Source organism: Coregonus clupeaformis, chromosome 14 (assembly GCF_020615455.1).
Source record: "Coregonus clupeaformis isolate EN_2021a chromosome 14, ASM2061545v1, whole genome shotgun sequence".
Classification (NCBI taxonomy): Eukaryota; Metazoa; Chordata; class Actinopteri; order Salmoniformes; family Salmonidae; genus Coregonus; species Coregonus clupeaformis.
The window spans coordinates 31432347-31454953 of NC_059205.1; the positions used below are offsets into that span (position 1 = coordinate 31432347).

Genomic DNA, 22607 nt, shown 5'->3' on the forward strand with positions numbered 1-22607 from the left:
TGAAACGCATTACGCAGCAACATTCATATTGCCAAACATTCTGTTAAACACTAAATACAATGTTATAAAAATAAAAGCACTTTAAAACCCTGTCACTTCCACAGCCTCCTAGCAAGCAATTCCCCTCCTATCAAACAATATGGCACCAACCAATGACAGACTAGACCTGGGCCTGTACTCACACTGAGGGTGCTCGATTCAGCTGAACCGTGGTGCACGGGGCTATGGCGATCGCAAAAGCGGTGAGGGAGAAGCGCCAATCTCAAATCGAACAGTAATCTGCTGTAATCATGTTGTCAACAAGGCAGCCTGATGCATCTCTTTTACATAATTAGTTAAATTCGAACAGATATTTTTTTCATTGGTGGATAGTGTTTTTATCCACACAATCATGTTTGCATGTGAAAACACAATCCTACTCATTACTCCACATGCTTAACCTACATGACTTTTGTTTTGAGCCGACTTCACAGTCTGCCAAAACGGGGCACCTGACTCGCGCTCGGTTCCAACATGAACGCAATCAACGCTTACCCGGTTCACCCGGGGCATTAATGGAATCCCCTCAGTGTCTGAGTAGGAGTGCTGATCTAGGATCAGGTCCCCCATGTCTATTTATTTATGATCTAAAAGACAAATCTGATCCTAGTATGGCTGACCACATTTAGTCGATTGTTTGGTCGATAGGCTGTATGTCGACCAATACTCTTTTTTTGACCAACCGATTGGTCGAAAGAACAGACTACTTTCGGTCAACCAATATGTTTTTGTAGGGGACAACCAGCACTCCTACTCAGACTGTTTGTGAATACAGGCACAGGTTTTAAAACAGCATTTTCCAGCTTTCAAAGTATCAACTTTCACAGTTGGCCAACTTCAAAATATACAATATTCTCTCATCTGAGATATATCAGGTAGAGGGATGAGGGAAGTCCCACCCACCCACCCCTCTGAAATAAATATTGGACTAGTCCACTCCCCCATCCCCTATGTAAAATAAATAATAATAAGTCTGCCACAAGGCAAAGGTTGCTGACTCATGTCCACAGAGGAGAGTCAAAAGCCAGCTCTCATTGACTATACAGGTAGTTCCTTTTGTGAGCCTCTGCAAGTGGAGTTCCATGTCTGTGCTGCAGCGTCAAAACAGCGTCCATATAACTCTAGTCTCTGTCAGGCTGTGAGAAGGTTTGTCATCATAATATGCCAGTAGTGGTGGTGGGTTTATACCTGTAAGTTGGTGTGTGAGTGATCAGTCTTCCAGGCTCTGGTATAGGTTACGGTTGAGGCAGTCAACTGCTCAATGCACCGATCTCCCCCTGCTCCTCTCTTCTTCCTTTCTCCTTTAACACAAAGACAGAGAATAAAGAAAATATTGTAGTTTACTAAAGGGAGAATTCAGGTGATGTGTAAAGTGGGATGTGTGCCATCTGTCTGTAGGCATGCCATAGATACAGTACCTGTTGTATGCTGCTTTGCTTGCGTGAGTCAGGTCTGGCTGTACTGCAGATCTCACAGCCTGGTCGGGTAGGCTTGTTGATGAAGGTGCAGGAGGGACACGCCCATTCTGTCTGCAGATCAGAAGGACAGAGGGGATGTGTGTGAGAGTAGGACTCTTTCTATTAGTGTATCACTAGCAGTGATGTTCAGTGGTATACTAGCTACATGGAACTATCAAGTAAAGGAAGAGTAGGTGCTCAACTCGATCATCTTGTGTAAAACAGTCGAACACACATTTTAACATTGGTTTGTACCTGTGTTTTACTGGCTTTGCTGGGCTTATCAGGTTTATCGTTTAGCTGCAGCGTCTCCAGGTTGAGGGCGTCTCGGATCTCGCTCATACCCAACCTCTCGGCCCCAGTTCCAATGCTCCCTACAGCCAATCACAACAATGGAAAAGGAGTTCAGTCATGTATGAGCATGTGCGCTGCTGTGTGCATGCGTGTAAGTGCCTGCCAGCAGGTAAACTTACCCTGGGTGTTGTGGCTGAGCCTGGAGGGCAGGGTGCTGTAGCCCCTCCAGTCCTGGGACACAGGCCCATTGCTGGGGGGTGGGGGAGGGGTGTGGTGGGCACCCTCCTGGTCCTGCTGGAATAGCTGGCGGGTGAGGCGGGCATGGCGAGCTGAGACCAGGTAGAGGTAGGCCGTATCCCCATCCCTCTGGATCCCATATGAGGCCAGGGACCTAGGCTCTGTGCACAGGCATTGTCCAATCACCCAGCGCTGCACGCGAGGGTGAAAGCCATACTCCAAAAACACCTGAGAGAGCAATGACAGAGGAGAGAAATATTTGTGGATGGTTTCATTTGCGAATGTAGCCCAAGTATTCTAGCGAACAGAGACAACAGAAATGTTCATCTGACCTGCTGCTTGAGTGCTGCGACGGTCATGTGGGGAAATACTTTCACTGTTACGCAACAGGAAGAGGAGATGTCCTCCACTGCCACAGACAAACTGCAATACAGACATTAAACTTCATTAGCACAAATGCTCCTTGTTCTTTTGGACTACTCCCAAGCTACTGCCTGTTACTTCTTCTCACCTTATCTCTCCTTCTGTGTAACTCTTCTCAGACAGTTGGATAGTGAGCACTGCCTTCTGACGAGCCAGAGCAGACGCATGTTGAGCAGCAGCCTGGCTGTCACCTGCCTCGATCGCCCGGGCAAGCTCCAAGCACAGCTCCTCTTCAGAGAGAGAACATGTTCACTTACTTACATATAGAAAAATTTACCCTATGTAGTCTTGCAAATGTGGTAGAAAGAGAGTGGGGGAATCGTGTGGTGAGGGTACTCACCAGTGAGTGGTAAGGAGGCAGTGCTGCGCTGTTCTAGAGCTTCTGCTGCTGTGTGCTGCTGTCGGTCATCCATAGGATGTGGGGAACTATTTGCAGCAACTACAGTGAGGGAGAGAGAGAATGGTCAAATGTCAGAGCAGTCTATTGTGTTAGCCATAGTGATGTTCTAGGAGGACACTGTTCCAATACACAACAAGACAGGAATGTATCTAAACAAGCAGATTAATAGAGGAAAAAGACAGCCATGCCCTCTGACCTCTGTGTGCCTCTCTTAGTGATGACATCACGACGGTGGCCCACTGTTCAGCCTCCCGGTCGCAGTGGAAGTTGAAGCGGACACAGTCGTGAGGGGGCGTGGCCAAGCGCATCTCGTGAAGGCGTGGGGACTTGACCTCATACTGCACAGAGCGCAGGTCAAACTCTGCAATGAACTGGGAGAGAGAGAAATAAATAAATAGAGAATAATTTGCTTAGATCTCTTATCTTTGTGGCCTTGATGGATATGGACTTACTTGACCTTATAGAGGGACAAACTGTAACCCCAGTGGCAATGTGCTAACTTTGATGTTTAGTTGTTTACATGCTGGAATAATCTGCCATAAAGAACATTTTGTCTTCCCTTGTACAGATAAACACAACAGATAAGTAAACTGTAATCATCACAAGGCATCGTTTCCCACCAATGGGATTACTGTAGTATTTGATTAAACAAGATTCCAATTCAGTATGACAACTGTATTTTCTGTAAACGGATAATGCTCCAACCAACAGACCAATGTGTGTGCATTTTATTGCATGGAGATACAGTAGAGCTAGACGTTACAGAGCAGTGTCTCTTACCACACTACGGCCGCTTCCGCTATTGTCCCTCAGTGCTAGCCGAAACTCTCCAGCCTTGCTGGGGTCCATGCTAAGTTGAAGACGGAGAGCCTCATCGCCAGCTCCAGGGAGGCAAAGCGGTCGAATACCCGAATGGCAAACCGACACCCGTACCGACATCAAAACGGTGTTGCAGTTAGCCAGCGCGGGCCCGCCATGTACAGCCTGGGACGCGGCAGGCACAGGCGTTTTACCCCAACCGCCGGAGCTCAGTGCCATATCCCACAACAACAGTTGAGAACCTCCAAAGCACAACAGTAGCTATGTCGATAGTTGTGTGAGTCTTGTTTTTAACAGCCTACCTGTTAGTAAAGTGATGGCGTTTCATTGTAGCTGGCTATCTGGCTTGTCTCTCTCCTAGCTACGATAGCGAAACGAAACAACACCCCAAAAAAATATCAAAACAGGAAGTAGCTTGGGTCGTCCTTTATTTACCTCCGATGGAAACCAGCCTTCATAAAAATGGTCCGAGATCGAGATTGTAAAAAAAAAAGCCTTTGTGCACCGTGTTAATTAATGCAACGTTAATTAATGCTGTATTCGTATAATAATAATATAATTATAAATAAGCCTATCATTGATCATGAGGAGGAAAACAAACAAGTATACTTAAAGTGAGGCAAATACAATAATAACGCCTTCACTAGCCTAAAGGCCGGGAGGTGGCGATATTGAGTCGTTTCATCTTACCGTCCAAACCGAATCTATGCAGCTGGGAAAACACTCATATCAAAGATTTTTATAACTAAACCAAGATAGACCACAGCCTGCAAATGAGTAATAGTGGGCAGATCAAGAAAGGATGTGGGCTGAGCCAAGCACGAGCTAGCGAGGTCCTATTGGCGCGTTGTAGCATGCATCTGTATATTTCCGTCAGGGAACGCCACCTCTGTGAAGTGCGCGTTTGCAATAACTCGATTCGCGTTTGCACTCCTTCTAAACAACGCAATTTTTAAAAACTTTTGTAAAGGGTAAAGTCTACAAAACTTTGTCCACTCTGTTCATAACATATTCTAGTTTTGGGAACAGAAAACTGTATTGAGATCAAATGTTTCATCGATGAGAAAATTAGCAGAATGTTGGCCAAAATCCATCTTGTTCCATCTTCTCCCACTGCTGGCCAGTGGGCTTTTTCTCTCTATCATATTTGGTAGTGAGTGGAAACGTCAAGCGGATGCTTCACATTTATACATCCGGTGAAATATGTCTCATCTGTGCTCATATCCCCCATGGACTGGTTTGTACATAAAACATTCTCCATTCAGGCTGCAAAGTAGAGCTCTGCTACCCGACATTATACATCATCTTAGGGCTGAGTAGGGCCTGTTTTTCATCAATAACTAAGGTACGGGCAGAGCTCGGGTATCACTAAATTGATCACTAACATTTTGAAGCTGAGCCATTTGCTCATGCTCTGCAGTACGGTCATATCTGACTAAGATCTGAACCAGAATCTGGCTTTACAGGAGACATGGAATATGGCAATTCTCCTTTAAGCCCAGGAAGCAACCATTCAACTTGCCATTCACAAGCTTTTCAAGCTTAAAGGGGAATTCCACCATGGCATATAGTCATTACTATATTAACAACATTATGTTTTTATCATAAACATTATCCAAACCGCAAGCTAGAACTAGCAGATTGGGAAGTTTCGACTTCCTTTGTATTCGTCTGCTCATAATTTTACATTTTTAGTCATTTAGCAGACGCTCTTATCCAGAGCGACTTACAGTTAGTGAGTGCATACATTATTTTAATTTTATTTTTCATACTGGCCCCCCGTGGGAATCGAACCCACAACTCTGGCGTTGCAAAAGCCATGCTCTACCAACTGAGCTACATCCCTGCCGGCCATTCCCTCCCCTACCCTGGACCAATTGTGCAACGCCCCATGGATCTCCCGGTCACGGCCGGCTACAACAGAGCCTGGATTTGAACCAGGATCTCTAGTGGCACAGCTAGCGCTGCGATGCAGTGCCTTAAACCATTGAACCACAAAGTCAGGCATTAATAGCAAATGCAGTGTCAAGGTGTGCTGTATGTGGATGGTAAGGGAATCAGGCGCAGGACACAGAAGCTTCGTACAACAGTCTTTAGTGGTGAAATACGAGCAAAAGTGCCCGGAGACGAGCGATACGCACACAGGCATAAACAAACAGGAAAAATACATAAGCGCACAGAAAGTGCGAAAACCTCTCCTAACATACAAGGAGGGAAAACCAATACCGACACGTAGACAGGACGCTCAATAACACACAACACATGACTAACAAAACGAGAACTTATAGGACACATAATCAACGCTAACTAACCACAGGTGTACAACAATCAGACAAAAGCAAACAAACATAGAAACATACAACGGTGGCAGCTAGTACTCCGGGGACGACGACCGCCAAAACCTGCCCGAGCAAGGAGGAGGAGCAGCCTCGGCAGATTCCGTGACAGTACCCCCCCTTGACGCGCGGCTCCAGCCGTGCGCCGACCCCGGCCTCGGGGACGACCAGAGGACGCGGTGCAGGGCGCGTAGGGGTGACTACAGTGGAACTCAGTCAGGAGAGACGGGTCTAGGATGTCCCTCCTCGGCACCCAGCACCGCTCCTCCGGCCGTACCCCTCCCACTCCACGAGATATTGGAGACCCCCATCCGACGTCTCGAATCCAAAATGGACCGAACTGTGTACGCCGGAGCCCCTCGATGTCCAATGGGGGCGGAGGAGTCTCTGCTATCTCACCTTCCTGGAGTGGACCAGCTACCACCGGCCTGAGAAGAGACACATGGAACGAGGGGTTAATATTCTTATACTCAATAGGTAGTAGTAACCTGTAACACACCTCGTTCAATCTCCTCAGGACTTTAAAGGGCCCTACAAACCGCCGACCCAGCTTCCGGCAGGGCAGGCGGAGGGGCAGGTTTCTGGTCGAGAGCCAGACTCGATCTCCAGGTGCGTACACCGGCCCCTCACTGCGGTGGAGATCGGCGCTCGCTTTTTGACGACGGATGGCCCGCTGCAGATGGACGTGTGCAGCGTTCCACGTCTCCTCCGAGCGCCTTACCCACTCATCCACCGCAGGGGCCTCGATCTGGCTCTGATGCCACGGTGCCAGAACCGGCTGGTAACCCAACACACATTGGAAAGGGGTTAGGTTGGTGGAGGAGTGGCGAAGAGAATTCTGGGCCATCTCTGCCCAGGGAATATACCTCGCCCACTCCTCCGGCCGGCCCTGGCAATATGACCTCAGAAACCTACCCACATCCTGGTTCACACGTTCTACCTGCCCATTACTCTCCGGATGGTACCCCGAGGTAAGGCTCACCGAGACCCCCAGGCGCTCCATGAACGCTCTCCAGACTCGGGAGGTGAACTGGGGACCTCAATCAGACACTATATCCTCGGGTACCCTGTAATGCCGGAAGACGTGGGTGAATAGTGCCTCAGCGGTCTGCAAGGCAGTGGGAAGACCTGGCATTGGGAGAAGACGACAGGCTTTAGAGAACCGATCCACCACGACCAGTATGGTGGTATTCCCCTGAGAGGGGGGAAGGTCTGTAACAAAGTCCACCGAGAGTTGAGACCAGGGTCGTTGTGGAACGGGCAGGGGTTGTAACTTACCCCTGGGCAGATGTCTGGGCGCCTTACACTGGGCGCACACCGAACAGGAGGAGACATAAACCCTCACATCCCTGGCTAACGTTGGCCACCAGTACTTAGCGCTAAGGCAGTGCACTGTCCGGCCAATACCTGAATGTCCAGAGGAGGGTGACGTGTGAGCCCAATAAATAAGTCGATCCCGAACCTCGAGCGGAACGTACGTCCGACCCACCGGACACTGTGGAGGGCTAGGGTCGGGCACGCAACGCCCGCTCGATTTCAGCATCGACCTCCCACACTACCGGTGCCACTAGACAAGACTCCGGCAGTATGGAAGTGGGCTCAACGGACCTCTCCTCCGTGTCATACCGCCGGGACAGGGCGTCTGCCTTACCGTTCTGGGACCCAGGGATGTACGTGATTTTAAATACAAACCGGGTTAGAAACATGTTCCACCGAGCCTGGCGAGGGTTCAGTCTCCTAGCTGCCCGAATGTACTCCAGGTTACGGTGGTCAGTCAAAATGAGAAAAGGGTGTTGAGCCCCCTCAAGCCAATGTCTCCACACCTTTAGGGCTTGAACCACGGCTAACAGCTCCCTGTCTCCTACGTCATAATTCCACTCCGCCGGGCTGAGCTTCTTAGAGTAGAAGGCACAGGGGCGGAGTTTAGGTGGCGTACCGGACCGTTGTGATAGCACAGCCCCTATACCGGCCTCAGACGCGTCTACCTCTACCTGGAATGGTAAGGCGGGATCCGGATGCGCAAGCACTGGAGCCGAGGTAAACAGGGCCTTCAGTCTCCCAAATGCCCTGTCCGCCTCCGCTGACCACTGCAATCGCACCGGACCCCCTTCAGAAGAGACGTTATGGGAGCTGCTACCTGTCCAAAACCCCGGATAAACCTCCGGTAGTAATTCGCAAAACCCAAGAACCGCTGCACCTCTTTCACGGTGGTTGGGGTTTGCCAATTACGCACGGCTGACACCCGGTCAACCTCCATCTTCACCCCTGACGCGGACAACTGATAACCCAGAAAGGAGACCGACTCCTGGAAAAACAGACATTTCTCTGCCTTGACATACAGGTTGTGCTCCAACAGCCTACCCAACACACGACGCACCAGGGCTACATGCTCTTCTCGGGTAGGCGAGTAAACCAGGATGTCATCTATGTACACGACCATACCCTGCCCCTGCATGTCCCTGAAAATTTCATCCACGAAGGATTGGAAGACTGAAGGAGCATTCATCAACCCGTATGGCATGACGAGATACTCGTAATGACCCGAGGTGGTACTAAATGCCGTTTTCCATTCATCGCCCTCCCTAATGCGCACCAAGTTATACACGCTCCTGAGATCCAGTTTCGTGAAGAAACGGGCTCCGTGCAATGACTCCGTCATGGTCGCAATCAGAGGGAGTGGATAACTGTACTTCACAGTGATCTGATTGAGACTACGGTAATCTATGCACGGGCGCAACCCTCCATCCTTTTTCTTCACAAAAAAGAAGCTAGAGGACGCAGGAGAAGTGGAGGGCCGTATGTATCCTTGTCTTAGAGATTCGGCTATGTAAGTCTCCATAGCCCGCTTCTCCTCTTGGGACAGAGGATACACATGGCTCTGCGGAAGCGCTGCTCCTGCCTGGAGGTCTATCGCACAATCCCCCTGTCTATGAGGAGGCAAACGCGTCGCCCTCGATTTACTAAACACAAGTGCCAAATCCTCATATTCAGTGGGAATGCGCAGTGAGGACACCTGGTTTGGACTCTCCACCGAGGTCGCCCCCACGGAAACACCCAAACATCTCCTCTCACACTGGGCAGACCACTCCTTAAGAGCCCTCTCTTGCCACGAAATAGAGGGATCATGGGTACTCAACCAGGGAATACCCAGCACCACCGGATACGCAGGAGAGTCGATAAGATATAGCTGGATAGTCTCCTCATGACCCCCCTGCGTACACATCCTAAGTGGCGCTGTGACTTCCCTGATCAACCCGGATCCCAACGGACGGCTATCTATGGCATGAACAGGAAATGGGATGTCAACAGGAAGTAGGGGAATCCCTAACTCTAAACAAAATTTACGATCAACAAAATTCCCAGCTGCGCCTGAATCTACTAGCGCCTTATGCTGGGAATGAGGTGCAACCTGTGGAAATCGCACAGGTATACAGAAGTGCACAACAGAGAGCTCTGGGTAAGTGGGACGCCTACTCACCTGGAAGGACTCCCCAGTGCAGGGCCTGCCGTCCTCTCCCCTAGGAGACCCTCCCCAACACCTGGCCGCGGTGTGTCCTCCACGGCCACTGTTGGTGCAGGGGATGGCCCCCCTCGTGCTCCTTCCCCTCTTCTCTCTAGCGCCAGCACCCCCGAGCTCCATAGGGCTTGGCAGTGCTGGAGGGTGGAATGGACGAACCCCACTCGGAACGTCCGCGGGTGGCCAGCAGGGTGTCCAGCCGGATGGACATGTCCACCAACTGGTCGAACGTGAGACTAGTATCCCTGCAGGCCAGCTCTCGACGGACGTCCTCCCGAAGACTACAACGATAATGATCGATGAGGGCCCGCTCATTCCACCCTGCGTCAGCCGCTAGAGTCCGGAACTCCAGTGCAAATTCCTGGGCGCTCCTCCTCCCCTGCCGGAGGTAGAATAGACCGCTCCCCGCCGCTTTCCCCTCAGGTGGATGGTCGAACACAGCCCTGAAGCGGCGGGAGAACTCCGCGTATGTAATCGTGGCGGCGTCTATCCTCCTCCATTCGGCGTTGGCCCACTCCAACGCCTTGCCGGTGAGACAGGAGATGAGGGCGGAAACGCTCTCGTGTCCCGAGGGCACCGGGTGTACGGTGGCCAGGTATAGTTCCACCTGCAGGAGGAACCCCTGACACCCGGCAGCGGTACCATCATACGCCCTCGGGAGCGAGAGCCGAATCCCACTGGGTTCCGGAGCTTGGATGGGCGGACTGGCCAATGGTGATGGCAAGGTAGGGGGAGATGTGGGTGCCCCTCTGTTCTCCCAGCGGTGGAGAGTGTTTATTACGTCCTGAAGGGCGGTCCCGATGCGGTTGATCTGTTCGTTCTGCTCGCGGACGCGCTCCTCCAGGTACTCGGATGCTAGTGCTGTTCCTGCTGATTCCATCTTGGTGTGTTATTCTGTCAAGGTGTGCTGTATGTGGATGGTGCGGGAATCAGGCGCAGGACACAGAAGCTTCGTACAACAGTCTTTAGTGGTGAAATACGAGCAAAAGTGCCCGGAGACGAGCGATACGCACACAGGCGTAAACAAACAGGAAAAATACATAAGCGCACAGAAAGTGCTAAAACCTCTCCTAACATACAAGGAGGGAAAACCAATACCGACACGTAGACAGGACGCTCAATAACACACAACACATGACTAACAAAACGAGAACTTATAGGACACATAATCAACGCTAACTAACCACAGGTGTACAACAATCAGACAAAAGCAAACGAACATAGAAACATACAACGGTGGCAGCTAGTACTCCGGGGACGACGACCGCCGAAACCTGCCCGAGCAAGGAGGAGGAGCAGCCTTGGCAGATTCCGTGACATGCAGATACCGAGGTTGGGAGAGGATGATGGTGGAAGTGGTTAATGAGTTCGAATTAAGCAGTACATCGAGAAAATTTGGTGAAGACTAATGTTCTGGATGGACAACAGTAATATCAAAAACTGGAATAAAAAGGAAATAGTCTAAAATTGGAGTGGAGGATACGTGTGGAAATGATAATGATTCACTTCTTGTTGGGATGCAGGTGTTGAGTAAGGATGCATATGTGGGAAACCCGTTTGAGGTGTCGAAAATGGTGATGTATGCGCTTGGCAAAGTGGAGTCTGTCAGGGTGACCAGAAGTGGTCTTATTTTGATTAATTGTATTTCTGACGAGCAGAGGAAGATTGCAGTGGGCCTCAAAAGAATCCGGACAACAGAAGTTTTGTGTTTTGAACTTCGGAGTAGAGCACCGGTCAAAGGAGTCATCTCAGGGGTGACGACGAATGTTCAGGTTGAATACCTGAAGAGAATTCCTGGTGTGGTTGGTGCCCGGCGTCTGACCCGCTGGGGGAATGGAAAAAAAGAAGAAAGTCTGTCGGTCCTGTTGTTTTTTGAAAATGAGCAATTACCTACGCATGTGAAGCTTGGTTATGTAAGATATGCCGTAAGAGCTTTCGTCCCCAAACCACTGCAGTGTAAAAATTTTAAAGGATTTGGCTATGTTTCAAGTGTGTGCAGACGAACAGAGGATACTGAAGAACAGTGTGTAGAAGGACGATGTTGTTGCAATTGTGGTGGGGATCATGATCCTGAGTTCCTGGAGTGCCCTTTAAGGGTGAAGGAAATTGAGGTGGCAAAAGTTAGAGCACATTCGCCATAAGCACAAAGTCTCAGCTTCCCCAGCCCACCACGCCGAACACAGAATTGCGCTGCCTGTGTAAACGCAGCTAGTATGGTTCAGCATAAGACCATGTAGAACAGAGGTCTCTAACCCTGTTCCTGGAGAGCTACCCTCCTGTAGGTTTTTGCTCCAGTTGTAACTAACCTGGTTCAGCTTATCAACCAGCTAATTATTAGGAATCAGGTGTGCTAGATCAGTGTTGGAGTGAAAACCTACTGGACAGTAGCTCTCCAGGAACAGGGTTGGCGAGCCCTGTAGAACCACCATAAAATAAATGTGGATATTTTCTATCAATCTTTGAAATTGGTCTGCCTTTATGGATTCACAGAATATATTTATATAAGCTGTACAGGGCTCTGTAGCATCAAACAAATGTTAGACATTCAGATATCCAAAGAATGTTTATTTGTCCAAATCTAAAATTCAGGGGAGTGTACGCTATTTAATGCAAGCTCTAGAGAACTGGGTATTTAACAATAATATTATATGGTAAAAGTAATATACAACATTTCTTTGTGTGAACAGTGTAGTACACTTCAGTGTGTCTCATGTGTAGAGACACGCAAGTGCAGAGAACTGTAGCTACAGCTTGTTACACCAGATAATGTGATTTACCCAAAGGTTTTTGCCGACATCTTGTCTATTTCAAGTCTTCTCATTGATCGAGACAGGTGGGTGTCCACCCCAAAGTGCTGCATGATGACAGAGACCGGTCTCGTTTAATGAGAGAAGACTTGAAATAGACAAGATGGCAGTTTATACATTGTTGGATTACTTAATGGAGCAAAAAGAGTAATGGAGCATTTTCTAAATTCAAACTGACCCCCTGCAACTGGACACACATCGAGGACGAAGACGGAATCGCTAAGGTTGGTCGAAAATTCTCTGTGCTACACCAAACAGTACTTATCCTGTAACTCACATGGATACCAAAATGTTTTGGTTAAATCACATTATCTGGTGTAACAATCTGTAGCTAAGAGCTGGTCATAAGGAAATTACCATTCACAAAGAAACCTACAGTATGATCAGTGTAGTAAAGTTTAGGGAATACTTGTAAAGCTGTGGGAGGAGTGTTGTGATGATCAAACTGCCATTCAGCTCCTCATGAGTAATCTGCTTGAAATCCAGAATAATGTCTAATCCCTGGAGAGGTATACAGTTCACGGGATACGGTTCTGCTGCAATGAGACACAGGCAAAGTAATTCTGTTTGTGTCTAGAATCCACTCCAGGAAGAAGTCAGGCTCCACGGTATTGTCTAAGACAAACAAATTAAATAAATTACTCTGTTGTAGTTTGAACAACAGTTGAACTGTGCCAGCATAACATCAACAGGCATAGAGGTTGCATTTACAACAATATCTAGCCTAATATAAATATGGCATAACCCTCAACCTTTGCACAGTGACCAGACCATGTCTGCCTAGGTAGGTAGGCAGACAGTATCTACCTACAGACATGTCTATCAGGTACGCTTAAACAAATACTTTTTATAGTAAAACCAGCTTCAGTTTTAGAGATTTAAAATGGTATATTGTTGTATTATTGTTTCTCCTCACTGTTTACTAGTAAACATAGCTTGCTAGATATACAATATTTGTTATTTAATCTGTTTGGCAGTGGTGGAAAAAGTACCCAATTGTCATACTTGAGTAAAAGTAAAGATACCTTCATAGAAAATGACTTGAGTAAAACTGAAAGTCACCCAGTAAACTACTACTTGAGTAAAAGTCTAAAAGTATTTGGTTTAAAATATACGTAAGTATTAAAAGTAAATGTAAATGTAGTATCAAAAGTAAAAATCATTTTAAATTGCTTATATTAAACAAACCAGACAGCACAGTTTTCTTGTTTTTTATTTACAGTGAGGGAAAGAAGTATTTGATCCCCTGCTGATTTTGTACGTTTGCCCACTGACAAAGACATGATCAGTGTATAATTGTAATGGTAGGTTTATTTGAACAGTGAGACAGAATAACGCATGTCAAAAATGTTATGAATTGATTTGCTTTTTAATGAGGGAAATAACAATGGCCTCCAGTAGCTCAGTTGGTAGAGCATGGCGCTTGCAACGCCAGGGTTGTAGGTTCAATTCCCACGGGGGGCCAGTATGAAAATGTATGCACTCACTAACTGTATGTCGCTCTGGATAAGAGTGTCTGCTAAATGACTAAAATGTAAATAAGTATTTGACCCCTCTGCAAAACATGACTTAGTACTTGGTGGCAAAACCCTTGTTGGCAATCACAGAGGTCAGACGTTTCTTGTAGTTGGCCACCAGGTTTGCACACATCTCAGGAGGGATTTTGTTCCACTCCTCTTTGCAGATCTTCTACAAGTCATTAAGGTTTCGAGGCTGACGTTTGGCAACTCCAACCTTCAGCTCCCTCCACAGATTTTCTATGGGATTAAGGTCTGGACACTGGCTAGGCCACTCCAGGACCTTAATGTGCTGCTTCTTGAGCCACTCCTTTGTTGCCTTGGCTGTGTGTTTTGGGTCATTGTCATGCTGGAATACCCATCCATGACCCATTTTCAATGCCCTGGCTGAGGGAAGGAGGTTCTCACCCAAGATTTGACGGTACATGGCCCCGTCCATCGTCCCTTTGATGCGGTGAAGTTGTCTTGTCCCCTTAGCAGAAAAACACCCCCAAAGCATAATGTTTCCACCTCCATGTTTGACGGTGGGGATGGTGTTCTTGGGGTCATAGGCATCATTCCTCCTCCTCCAAACACGGCGAGTTGAGTTGATGCCAAAGAGCTCGATTTTGGTCTCATCTGACCACAACACTTTCACCCAGTTCTCTGAATCATTCATATGTTCATTGGCAAACTTCAGACGTCCCTGTATATGTGCTTTCTTGAGCAGGGGGACCTTGCGGGCGCTGCAGGATTTCAGTCCTTCACGGCGTAGTGTGTTACCAATTGTTTTCTTGGTGACTATGGTCCCAGCTGCCTTGAGATCATTGACAAGATCCTCCCGTGTAGTTCTGGGTTGATTCCTCACCGTTCTCATGATCATTGCAACTCCACGAGGTGAGATCTTGCATGGAGCCCCAGCCGAGGGAGATTGACAGTTATTTTGTGTTTCTTCCATTTGCGAATAGTCGCACCAACTGTTGTCACCTTCTCACCAAGCTGCTTGGCGATGGTCTTGTAGCCCATTCCAGCCTTGTGTAGGTCTACAATCTTGTCCCTGACATCCTTGGAGAGCTCTTTGGTCTTGGCCATGGTGGAGAGTTTGGAATCTGATTGATTGATTGCTTCTGTGGACAGGTGTCTTTTATACAGGTAACAAGCTGAGATTAGGAGCACTGCCTTTAAGAGTGTGCTCCTAATCTCAGCTCATTACCTGTATAAAAAGACACCTGGGAGCCAGAAATCTTTCTGATTGAGAGGGGGTCAAATACTTATGTCCCTCATTAAAATGCAAATCAATTTATAACATTTTTGACATGCGTTTTTCTGGATTTTGTTGTTGTCATTCTGTCTCTCACTGTTCAAATAAACCTACCATTAAAATTATAGACTGATAATTTCTTTGTCAGTGGGCAAACGTACAAAATCAGCAGGGGATCAAATACTTTTTCCCCCTCACTGTACCTGTATGAGGTTGGGGTATAGTCCAGCTAGCAGCATGGCCTTCACCAGCTTGTCCTGGTGGCTATGTTGGTTGTAGAGAGAGGAGGATCTCTGGCAGTCAGCTCAACGCACCACCAGCCCAGCCTCAAGGAGGTTCTCACTGAACTGGGAGATCAGACCTGGAACGCAGGAGACATCAATGATTAATATAAATGTATGAAATATGTGGCATATGAATATCCATGGGAGACACACAAACCTGGGTCAACCCCATAACTGATTGAACCAATGACTAGGGCACTGAGTTTTTCCTGGTCAGGTCACATGGTCAGGAAAACTCAGGGCCCTATACAATGACACCCAGGAATTTACCCCATGTGTGTGAGTGCATCTCTCCCTCTCTCTTTCACCGTTGATGAAGCATAGGCTGGCTCCAGACAGTATGTACCTGTCCAAGTAGTCCTGTTTGGTCTCTGTCCTCCTCCTGCTGAACACTCGTCCAGCCCAACACGGCTCTACTCAACACCAGGTAATCCCTGTAGCTGGAGCCACCCAGGGCATCAGCCTGGAGGGACGGAGAGAGAGCAATATGGAGCGGGGGAGCAAGGGAGGCAGAGAGGAGGGAGGGAGGAAAAGAAAGACTAGATTTGGGTCAAATTTGCCAAACATCAATAATCTAACCACAATGAAACCAGTGTTTTTATGAAAACGTAAATGTTGAAATCATCAGCAGACATTTAAACTGTAAGCACTGTGACAAAAGTTGTGAACCACTGAAATAGAAATGGGAACTTTGCAGTTCATCATGTTATGTAAGTTAAATTGAACAATGACAGCCCAGGTGGACGTGGACTGAGCCAGTGTCTGACTTTGGAGACCAGGGCTCTGTTCTGCATGCTGATGTGGACGGGGTCTCTGGTGTGACTGACAGCTGGGGCAGGACACAGTGGAACAGAGCAGCTAGCACCAACACCTTCCCCAGGCGCGGGTCACAGGACACACAGGCCCTCTCACCCCCAGGGGAGTCAGGGCCTCTGTCTTGTCCAGAACACCTAGGGAGAGGAGAGGGAGGAGAGACAGGAGTACTAAGAACAAAATCATAGACAACACAGTAATAACAGACAATAATACTTTCCCTGTTGAATGATCTCAATCCATTTGAGCAACTACTAAAACAATATCAACTGAAACAGTCTGGATGCTAAAAGTGAACTCAGATCTTTAGAGAGTCTCACCAGTCTCTTGCAGGTTGCGAACAGCATCTGACACAGCCTCTCGCTTTGGACTGTCCAACACCTGGGACAGGAAATTGACTGCCTGGAGAGACCCACCAAGAGAACATCAATACATGTGACAATGTGCAGAGACCTCACAACAATTACATTGACTAGCCCATGCACCTCTATATCTCCATTATTGCTCTGCCCCATCCCCTCACCTTGCAGTGGGGGCTGTGGATCTTGGCCTGTACCACCAGGCTCCCCAGAGGGGTGTGTAGGATCTCATGCATGGGGAAGGTAGTCATGGATTCCAGGCGTTGCCGTGGGAACAGGTGGTAGGCGTGTCCGGGCTGGCATCGCCCAGCTCCCCCTCTGCGCTGAGTGATGTTGGAGCGGGAGATCCAGACTGTGTCTAGACATGACACCGGGGGACCAGCAAGACAAAGAGGTTTGCAACACCACACTGGTATATTGTAGTCAATCACCAGTTGGGTTTGCTTGGCAGCTAAATATGAGGAATGTTTTCCATATACACAACTTCAATGTGAACAGGTTTTTCTTTTAGGAGACAGAGCACTACTGTCCTGCTTTAAGATACGGTTTCTGCATTAATGGCTATGGCTGTATTATGTATTCACTGTGACAGTGCCAGAAGTGACCGTCACCTACCTTGGTCTGTGTGTCGTAGTTCTGCTCCTTCTGAAAGCCCGCGTTTACTACGTGAACGATGTCGTCGATGGTGATGGAGGTCTCAGCTATGTTGGTGGCCAGGACGATCTTCATCCGGCCCTCTGGGGGGCGCTGGAACACGGCCTGCTGGTCGCACACCGACATAAGGGGAAACAGAGACATTACTTCATACTGGAGTCATACTGGGGAAAGATAGAGGGGAAGGGGATCAGGAACATTATTTTATTCTAGTGCAGTCGTACGATCTTTCCTTGTGCACTTTAAGGCCAGGATTCATTCCCCATTGAGCACGTCTGGGACCTGTTGGATCGGAGGGTGAGGGCTAGGGCCATTCCCCCCAGAAATGTCCGGGAACTTGCAGGTGCCTTGGTGGAAGAGTGGGGTAACATCTCACAGCAAGAACTGGCAAATCTGGTGCGGTCCATGAGGAGGAGATGCACTTCAGTACTTAATGCAGCTTGTGGCCACACCAGATACTGACTGTTCCTTTTGATTTTGCCCCCCCCTTTGTTCAGGGACACGTTATTACATTTTTGTTAGTCACATGTCTGTGGAACTTGTTCAGTTTATGTCTCAGTTGTTGAATCTTGTTATGTTCATACAAATATTTACACATGTTTTTGCTGAGTTTACATATGAAAGAAAACATGCAGGGATGTACAAGCACAGTTAATTGGTCAGTCAGTCAGTCGCACAGTTGGTCAATCACATCCAAAACTTAAAATCTTAAAAACGATAACACTATAGTATTGAAAAACCAGAAAGTCCACCCCTCAGCAATTAGCACATTACTCACCCGTCCCAGTGGGTCTACCCTGGGTGGGAGCGGTGGTGGTCTCCCCATCTCCCTCAGGACCTCCTCCAGGTACCTATCCCTGACGGGGTGTATGAACCCGGGCACACTGACCAAAGGGCAGCCCCCGAAGTACTGGGCCAGCCTCTGGTTGTCCCCTGTGGAGCTCATCAGCACCACATGGAGGTTGGGATTGTCCTTTAGCATGGCCGGTAGTAGGTCCTTGTTGACGTTTCTCTCGTGTACCTCATCCACCACCACGTGGCTGACCCCCTCGCTGAGGCATTGCCCTGCAGCTTCCTCAGTAACACCCCCACTGTCAGGAAGAGAAGGGCCCCTCCACTGTGCTCTGGGGGACGGCTCTCCAGACGCACCTAGAGGACGGGGTGGTCGGGGCCATGGGAGAGTGAGTGACAGCAGAAACGTTCAATGAATGAGAAAAGTTGAGCTACAGTAGAGGGAGTGACAGCTCAAATGTCCAATGAACTCACCTGGTACCCCACAGAGCGTTTGAGGGCAGGGCCCATCTCGTGGGCAACACGATGAGCAACTGACACGGCACTGATCCTCCGAGGCTGGGTGACCAGGATGTTACACTCCACCCCCTGCACGCCCCGTACAAGTCCCTCCAGCAGGAAGCGCGGGATACATGTCGTCTTGCCGCACCGTCTCCCCGGCAACCACTATGACCCTGGAGGACTCCCCCGCTGACAGCACATGTTCCCGGTGGGCATCGACTGGGAGCTCCAACCCCAGGCCCCGCCGTCTCCCACTCCTCCTGTAGGTCGTCGCTCAGCTGCTCGGCCTCCTGGATAGAGAGGGGCCGGTATGACCTGCCTGTGATGGCATCTGTGACGAGGTCCTCTTCCTCCTCTTTGTCCTGCTGGTTAAACCTTTGCTGGCTTCTCTCATCCTCTTCCTCCAACAGCTGCCACTGGGTACTTGGCAATTCAAGACAATACGTAAACACAACCCCAGAGGCTATGATGAGGCTAAACTAAATTCCTGGCTAATGACGTTAGCTACACAGTATGTATTTCCAGTGGTAATGATTCAGGATAACTGACTTGTGTGAGGTATTCTCTGACGCTGTGCTCCAAGTATCTCCAGGGGACAGGGCAGTCTGTCTCTCTACCCCATCTCCCGCATCACCTCCTTGTGGTACGTAGCATGGGTCAGAGGTTGGTTGGCCTCATCAAGCAGCTCCATTTCCTGGATAGGGTTCATTAGGCACCAAACAGACGAAAACGGAACGAATCACGGAGGGACTATCTGGACTATGCAGTAAGAAACTCTCATTTTCGTTTTCCGATGCTAAAATGTTCTGTTCCGTGCTCTAATGAACACAACCCTGGTATTGGAATACAGGAGGGAAAACATAATCTAACACGTCAATGCATCAGTAATTCTCTGTGTTATTTCCTCTGTCCTCACTTTCAGTTTGAGACAGGCCAGTGCAGCAGCTCTCCTCTCTGCCACTCTGTGAATAGCAGAGGCCACGAATATCATCTCCTCTGGCCATCGCATGGTAAGCTCACATCTCTTCACCTTACCGCCCACCGTCTTGTACTGCACCAGCTACTGTAGTGGAGAAGAGGAGAGTGAATGACAGTGTTTTAGCATGGCAGTTCAGAGATGAGTGACAGGGCGTTAGACAGGCTGTACGATAGCTTATAACAAGTGTTATGAAAGGCTGTATTATGGCGCATCTTGGACCTAAGAGACATAGTTACTGACCCTGAATCTGTCGTAGGACGTGGCCACCTGGATGACCCTGGTCAGGAGAGCTTTAGGATGTATGAACAGGGAGAGAGCCTGGGAGAGGTCTGAATTCTCCTCTGGGTCTGCCAAGGTAGCTGTAGACCTCGCCCTCGTCCCACTCTCCTCCTCGCCACCTGATTGTCTGGGCCAAGCACACCCATCACCTGGAGAAGTGAGAAAAGACAGAAGGAAATTCTTGCATTGTTTTATTAAAGGGCTTTCCTTCCCTCAGCTTGTGACAGGCAGCGGCTGCAGCATATCGTTCTGCATCAATCTTCTTGAGAGCAAAGCCCTCCATCGTGAGGGCAAAGCCCTCCACCTCCATCTTGCTGGGCCAGAGGAGTGTTACAGTAGCTCTCTGAAAACAGACACATGGCAACAGTGACATAATTATTAGGTGGAGATCGAGCCTTTGGGAAGAGGCGTCATCTGCATCTAAGCAGTGTTATATTAGTCATAGTGCTTGTCTCTCTGACCTTGACTCCCCCATCGTCTGTGCAGTTGTACTGGATGTGTTAGGAGAGGTGGGATACCCCAAGCGACCGGGATATGGTGGTGAACAGCAGGCTCTTTGGCTCAGGGAACTCTTTCAGGAGGTCACTGGCTGTTTTGATATAAATGATGAAAGATGGAGGTCAATTACTTAGCTAGCTACATGGCAAGGCAAGCAAGCTATCATTGTCATATAACCTGAAATAGAGACATGTAAATAACTAGCTAGCTAATGACTATAAGCAACTTTTCAAATACTAGCTACACTATATATATAAAAGTATGTGGACACTCCTTCAAATTAGTGGATTCGGCTATTTCAGCCCCACCCGTTGCTGACAGGTGTTTAAAATTAAGCACACAGCCATGCAATCTCCATAGACAAACATTGGCAGTAGAATGTCCTTACAGAAGAGCTCAGTGACTTTCAACATGGCACCGTCATAGGATGCCACCTTTCCAACTAGTCAGTTGGTCAAATTTCTGCCCTGCTAGAGCTGCCCTGGTCAACTGTAAGTGCTGTTATTGTGAAGTGGAAACATCTAGGAGCATCAACAGCTCAGCCGCGAAGTGGTAGGCCACACAAGCTCACAGAACGGGACTGCCGAGTGCTGAAGTGCGTAGCGCGTAAAAATTGTCTGTCCTCGGTTGCAACACTCACTACCAAGTTCCAAAATGTCTGGTGAATATGCAGGCCATGGAAGAACTGAGACATTTTCAGCTTCCAGGAATTTTGTACAGATCCTTGTGACATCAGGATCTCGTTTCGGTTTCTCTGTGCATTCAAATTGCTATCGATAAAATGCAATTGTGTTCGTTGTCCGTAGTTTATGCCTGCCCATACCATAACACCACCGCCACAATGGGGCACTCTGTTCACAACGTTGACATCAGCAAACCGCTCGCTATCTGCCATCTGCCTGGTACAGTTGAAACGGGGATTCATCCGTGAAGAGCACACTTCTCCAACGTGCCAGTGACCATCAAAAGTGAGCATTTGCCCACTGAAGTCAGCTACGACGCCGAACTGCAATTAGGTCAAGACCCTGGTGAGGATGACGAGCACACAGATGAGCTTCCCTGAGACGGTTTCTGACAGTTTGTGCAGAAATCCTTCGGTTGTACAAACCCACAGTTTCATCAGTTGTCCAGGTGGCTGGTCTCTGACGATCCCGCAGGTGAAGAAGCAGGATGTGGAGGTCCTTGGAGGGCGTGGTTGTGAGGCCGGTTGGACGTACTGTCAAATTCTCTAAAACGACGTTGGAGGTGGCTTATGGTAGAACAATTAACATTAAATTACCTGGCAACAGCTGTGGTGGACATTCCTGCAGTCAGCATGCCAATTGCACGCTCCCCCAAAACTTGAGACATCTGTGGCATTGTGTTGTGCGACAAAAAACAGCACATTTTAGAGTGGCCTTTTATTGTCTCCAGCACAAGGTGCACCTTTGTAATGATCATGCTGTTTAATCAGCTTATTGATATGCCACACCAGTCAGGTGGATGGATTATCTTGGCAAAAGAGAAATGCTCACCAACAAGGATGTAAACTAATTTGTGCACATAATTTGAGAGAAATAAAGTTTTGTGCATATGGAAATGGTATGGGATCTTTTATTTAAGCTCATGAAACATGGGACCAACACTTTACATGTTGCGTTTATATTTTTGTTCAGTGTATATATTATATATAGTACTATTTCATACAAATAAAAATCTCAAAAACATCTTATAACTCTTCTGCAGTAAAATCTCATATACCCAGGGACAGTACTTCTCTGCAGCTGCCACCTGAACTCATTACAGGGTTGTGGGTTTGTTTCCCACGGGGGGCCAGTATGAAAATGTATGCACTCACTAACTGTAGGTCGCTCTGGATAAGAGCGTCTGCTAAATTACTAAAATGTAGAAATTACAAATCCACTACCCCATTCCACTATTTTGACCCTATCTGGTCCAGCACCATGCCAATGGCCTGGGAGGATGGGACACCACCACTCAACACACCCTGTAACTCTTCTGAAGTCAAATCTCGTATACCCAAATACTTCTCTGCAGCTGCCGCCACACATCTGTGGTTTACGTTCCATTTCTGTGGTACAGTTGATATCCATTGCTATGAACGCTAAGAAGCCAACCTTACTGAAGCATAAATCACTCATTGGCCTATCCCTCTGTGCTGGCAAAAATCTACTACTTACTGGGATCCTCCCCTCACCCTTTACCCATGCTCCTCTACTTTCTTCACTGCCTCGACATACGACACCTTCTGTAGGCCTACCACACAGGCAGGATTCTAAGGGATACACATTACCTTCTGCACTATTCTAACTCTGGCCACTTCAACCTGCTTCTCTCGCACTGGACACTTCCGATACCCAGC

General features: G+C 48.3%; 1 protein-coding gene and 1 pseudogene across 1 annotated transcript; both read right to left on the reverse strand.

The window, feature by feature from the left end:
• Nucleotides 1-954: 954 nt before the first annotated feature.
• Nucleotides 955-4082, reverse strand: LOC121581527 (ranBP-type and C3HC4-type zinc finger-containing protein 1-like). Its single transcript, XM_041897024.1, has 9 exons — nt 3631-4082; nt 3047-3221; nt 2791-2889; nt 2539-2680; nt 2360-2450; nt 1970-2255; nt 1752-1870; nt 1458-1568; nt 955-1340 (listed from the first exon to the last, which is right to left on the reverse strand). Exons 1-9 carry the CDS (start codon nt 3886-3888, stop codon nt 1290-1292), a joined length of 1332 nt encoding a protein of 443 aa, XP_041752958.1. The 5' UTR covers nt 3889-4082; the 3' UTR covers nt 955-1289.
• An 11746-nt stretch (nt 4083-15828) lies between these two features.
• LOC121581324 lies at nt 15829-20057 on the reverse strand (annotated as a pseudogene).
• Nucleotides 20058-22607: the final 2550 nt, after the last annotated feature.

Coding starts and splice junctions, on each gene's coding strand:
- LOC121581527 (XM_041897024.1), bottom strand. CDS start 3,888: ATGGCACTGAGCTCCGGCGGTTGGGGTAAAACGCCTGTGCCTGCCGCG. Junction 1,871..1,969: donor GCTCAGCCACAACACCCAGG/GTAAGTTTACCT, acceptor GATTGGCTGTAG/GGAGCATTGGAACTGGGGCC. Junction 1,569..1,751: donor GCAAAGCCAGTAAAACACAG/GTACAAACCAAT, acceptor TCTGATCTGCAG/ACAGAATGGGCGTGTCCCTC.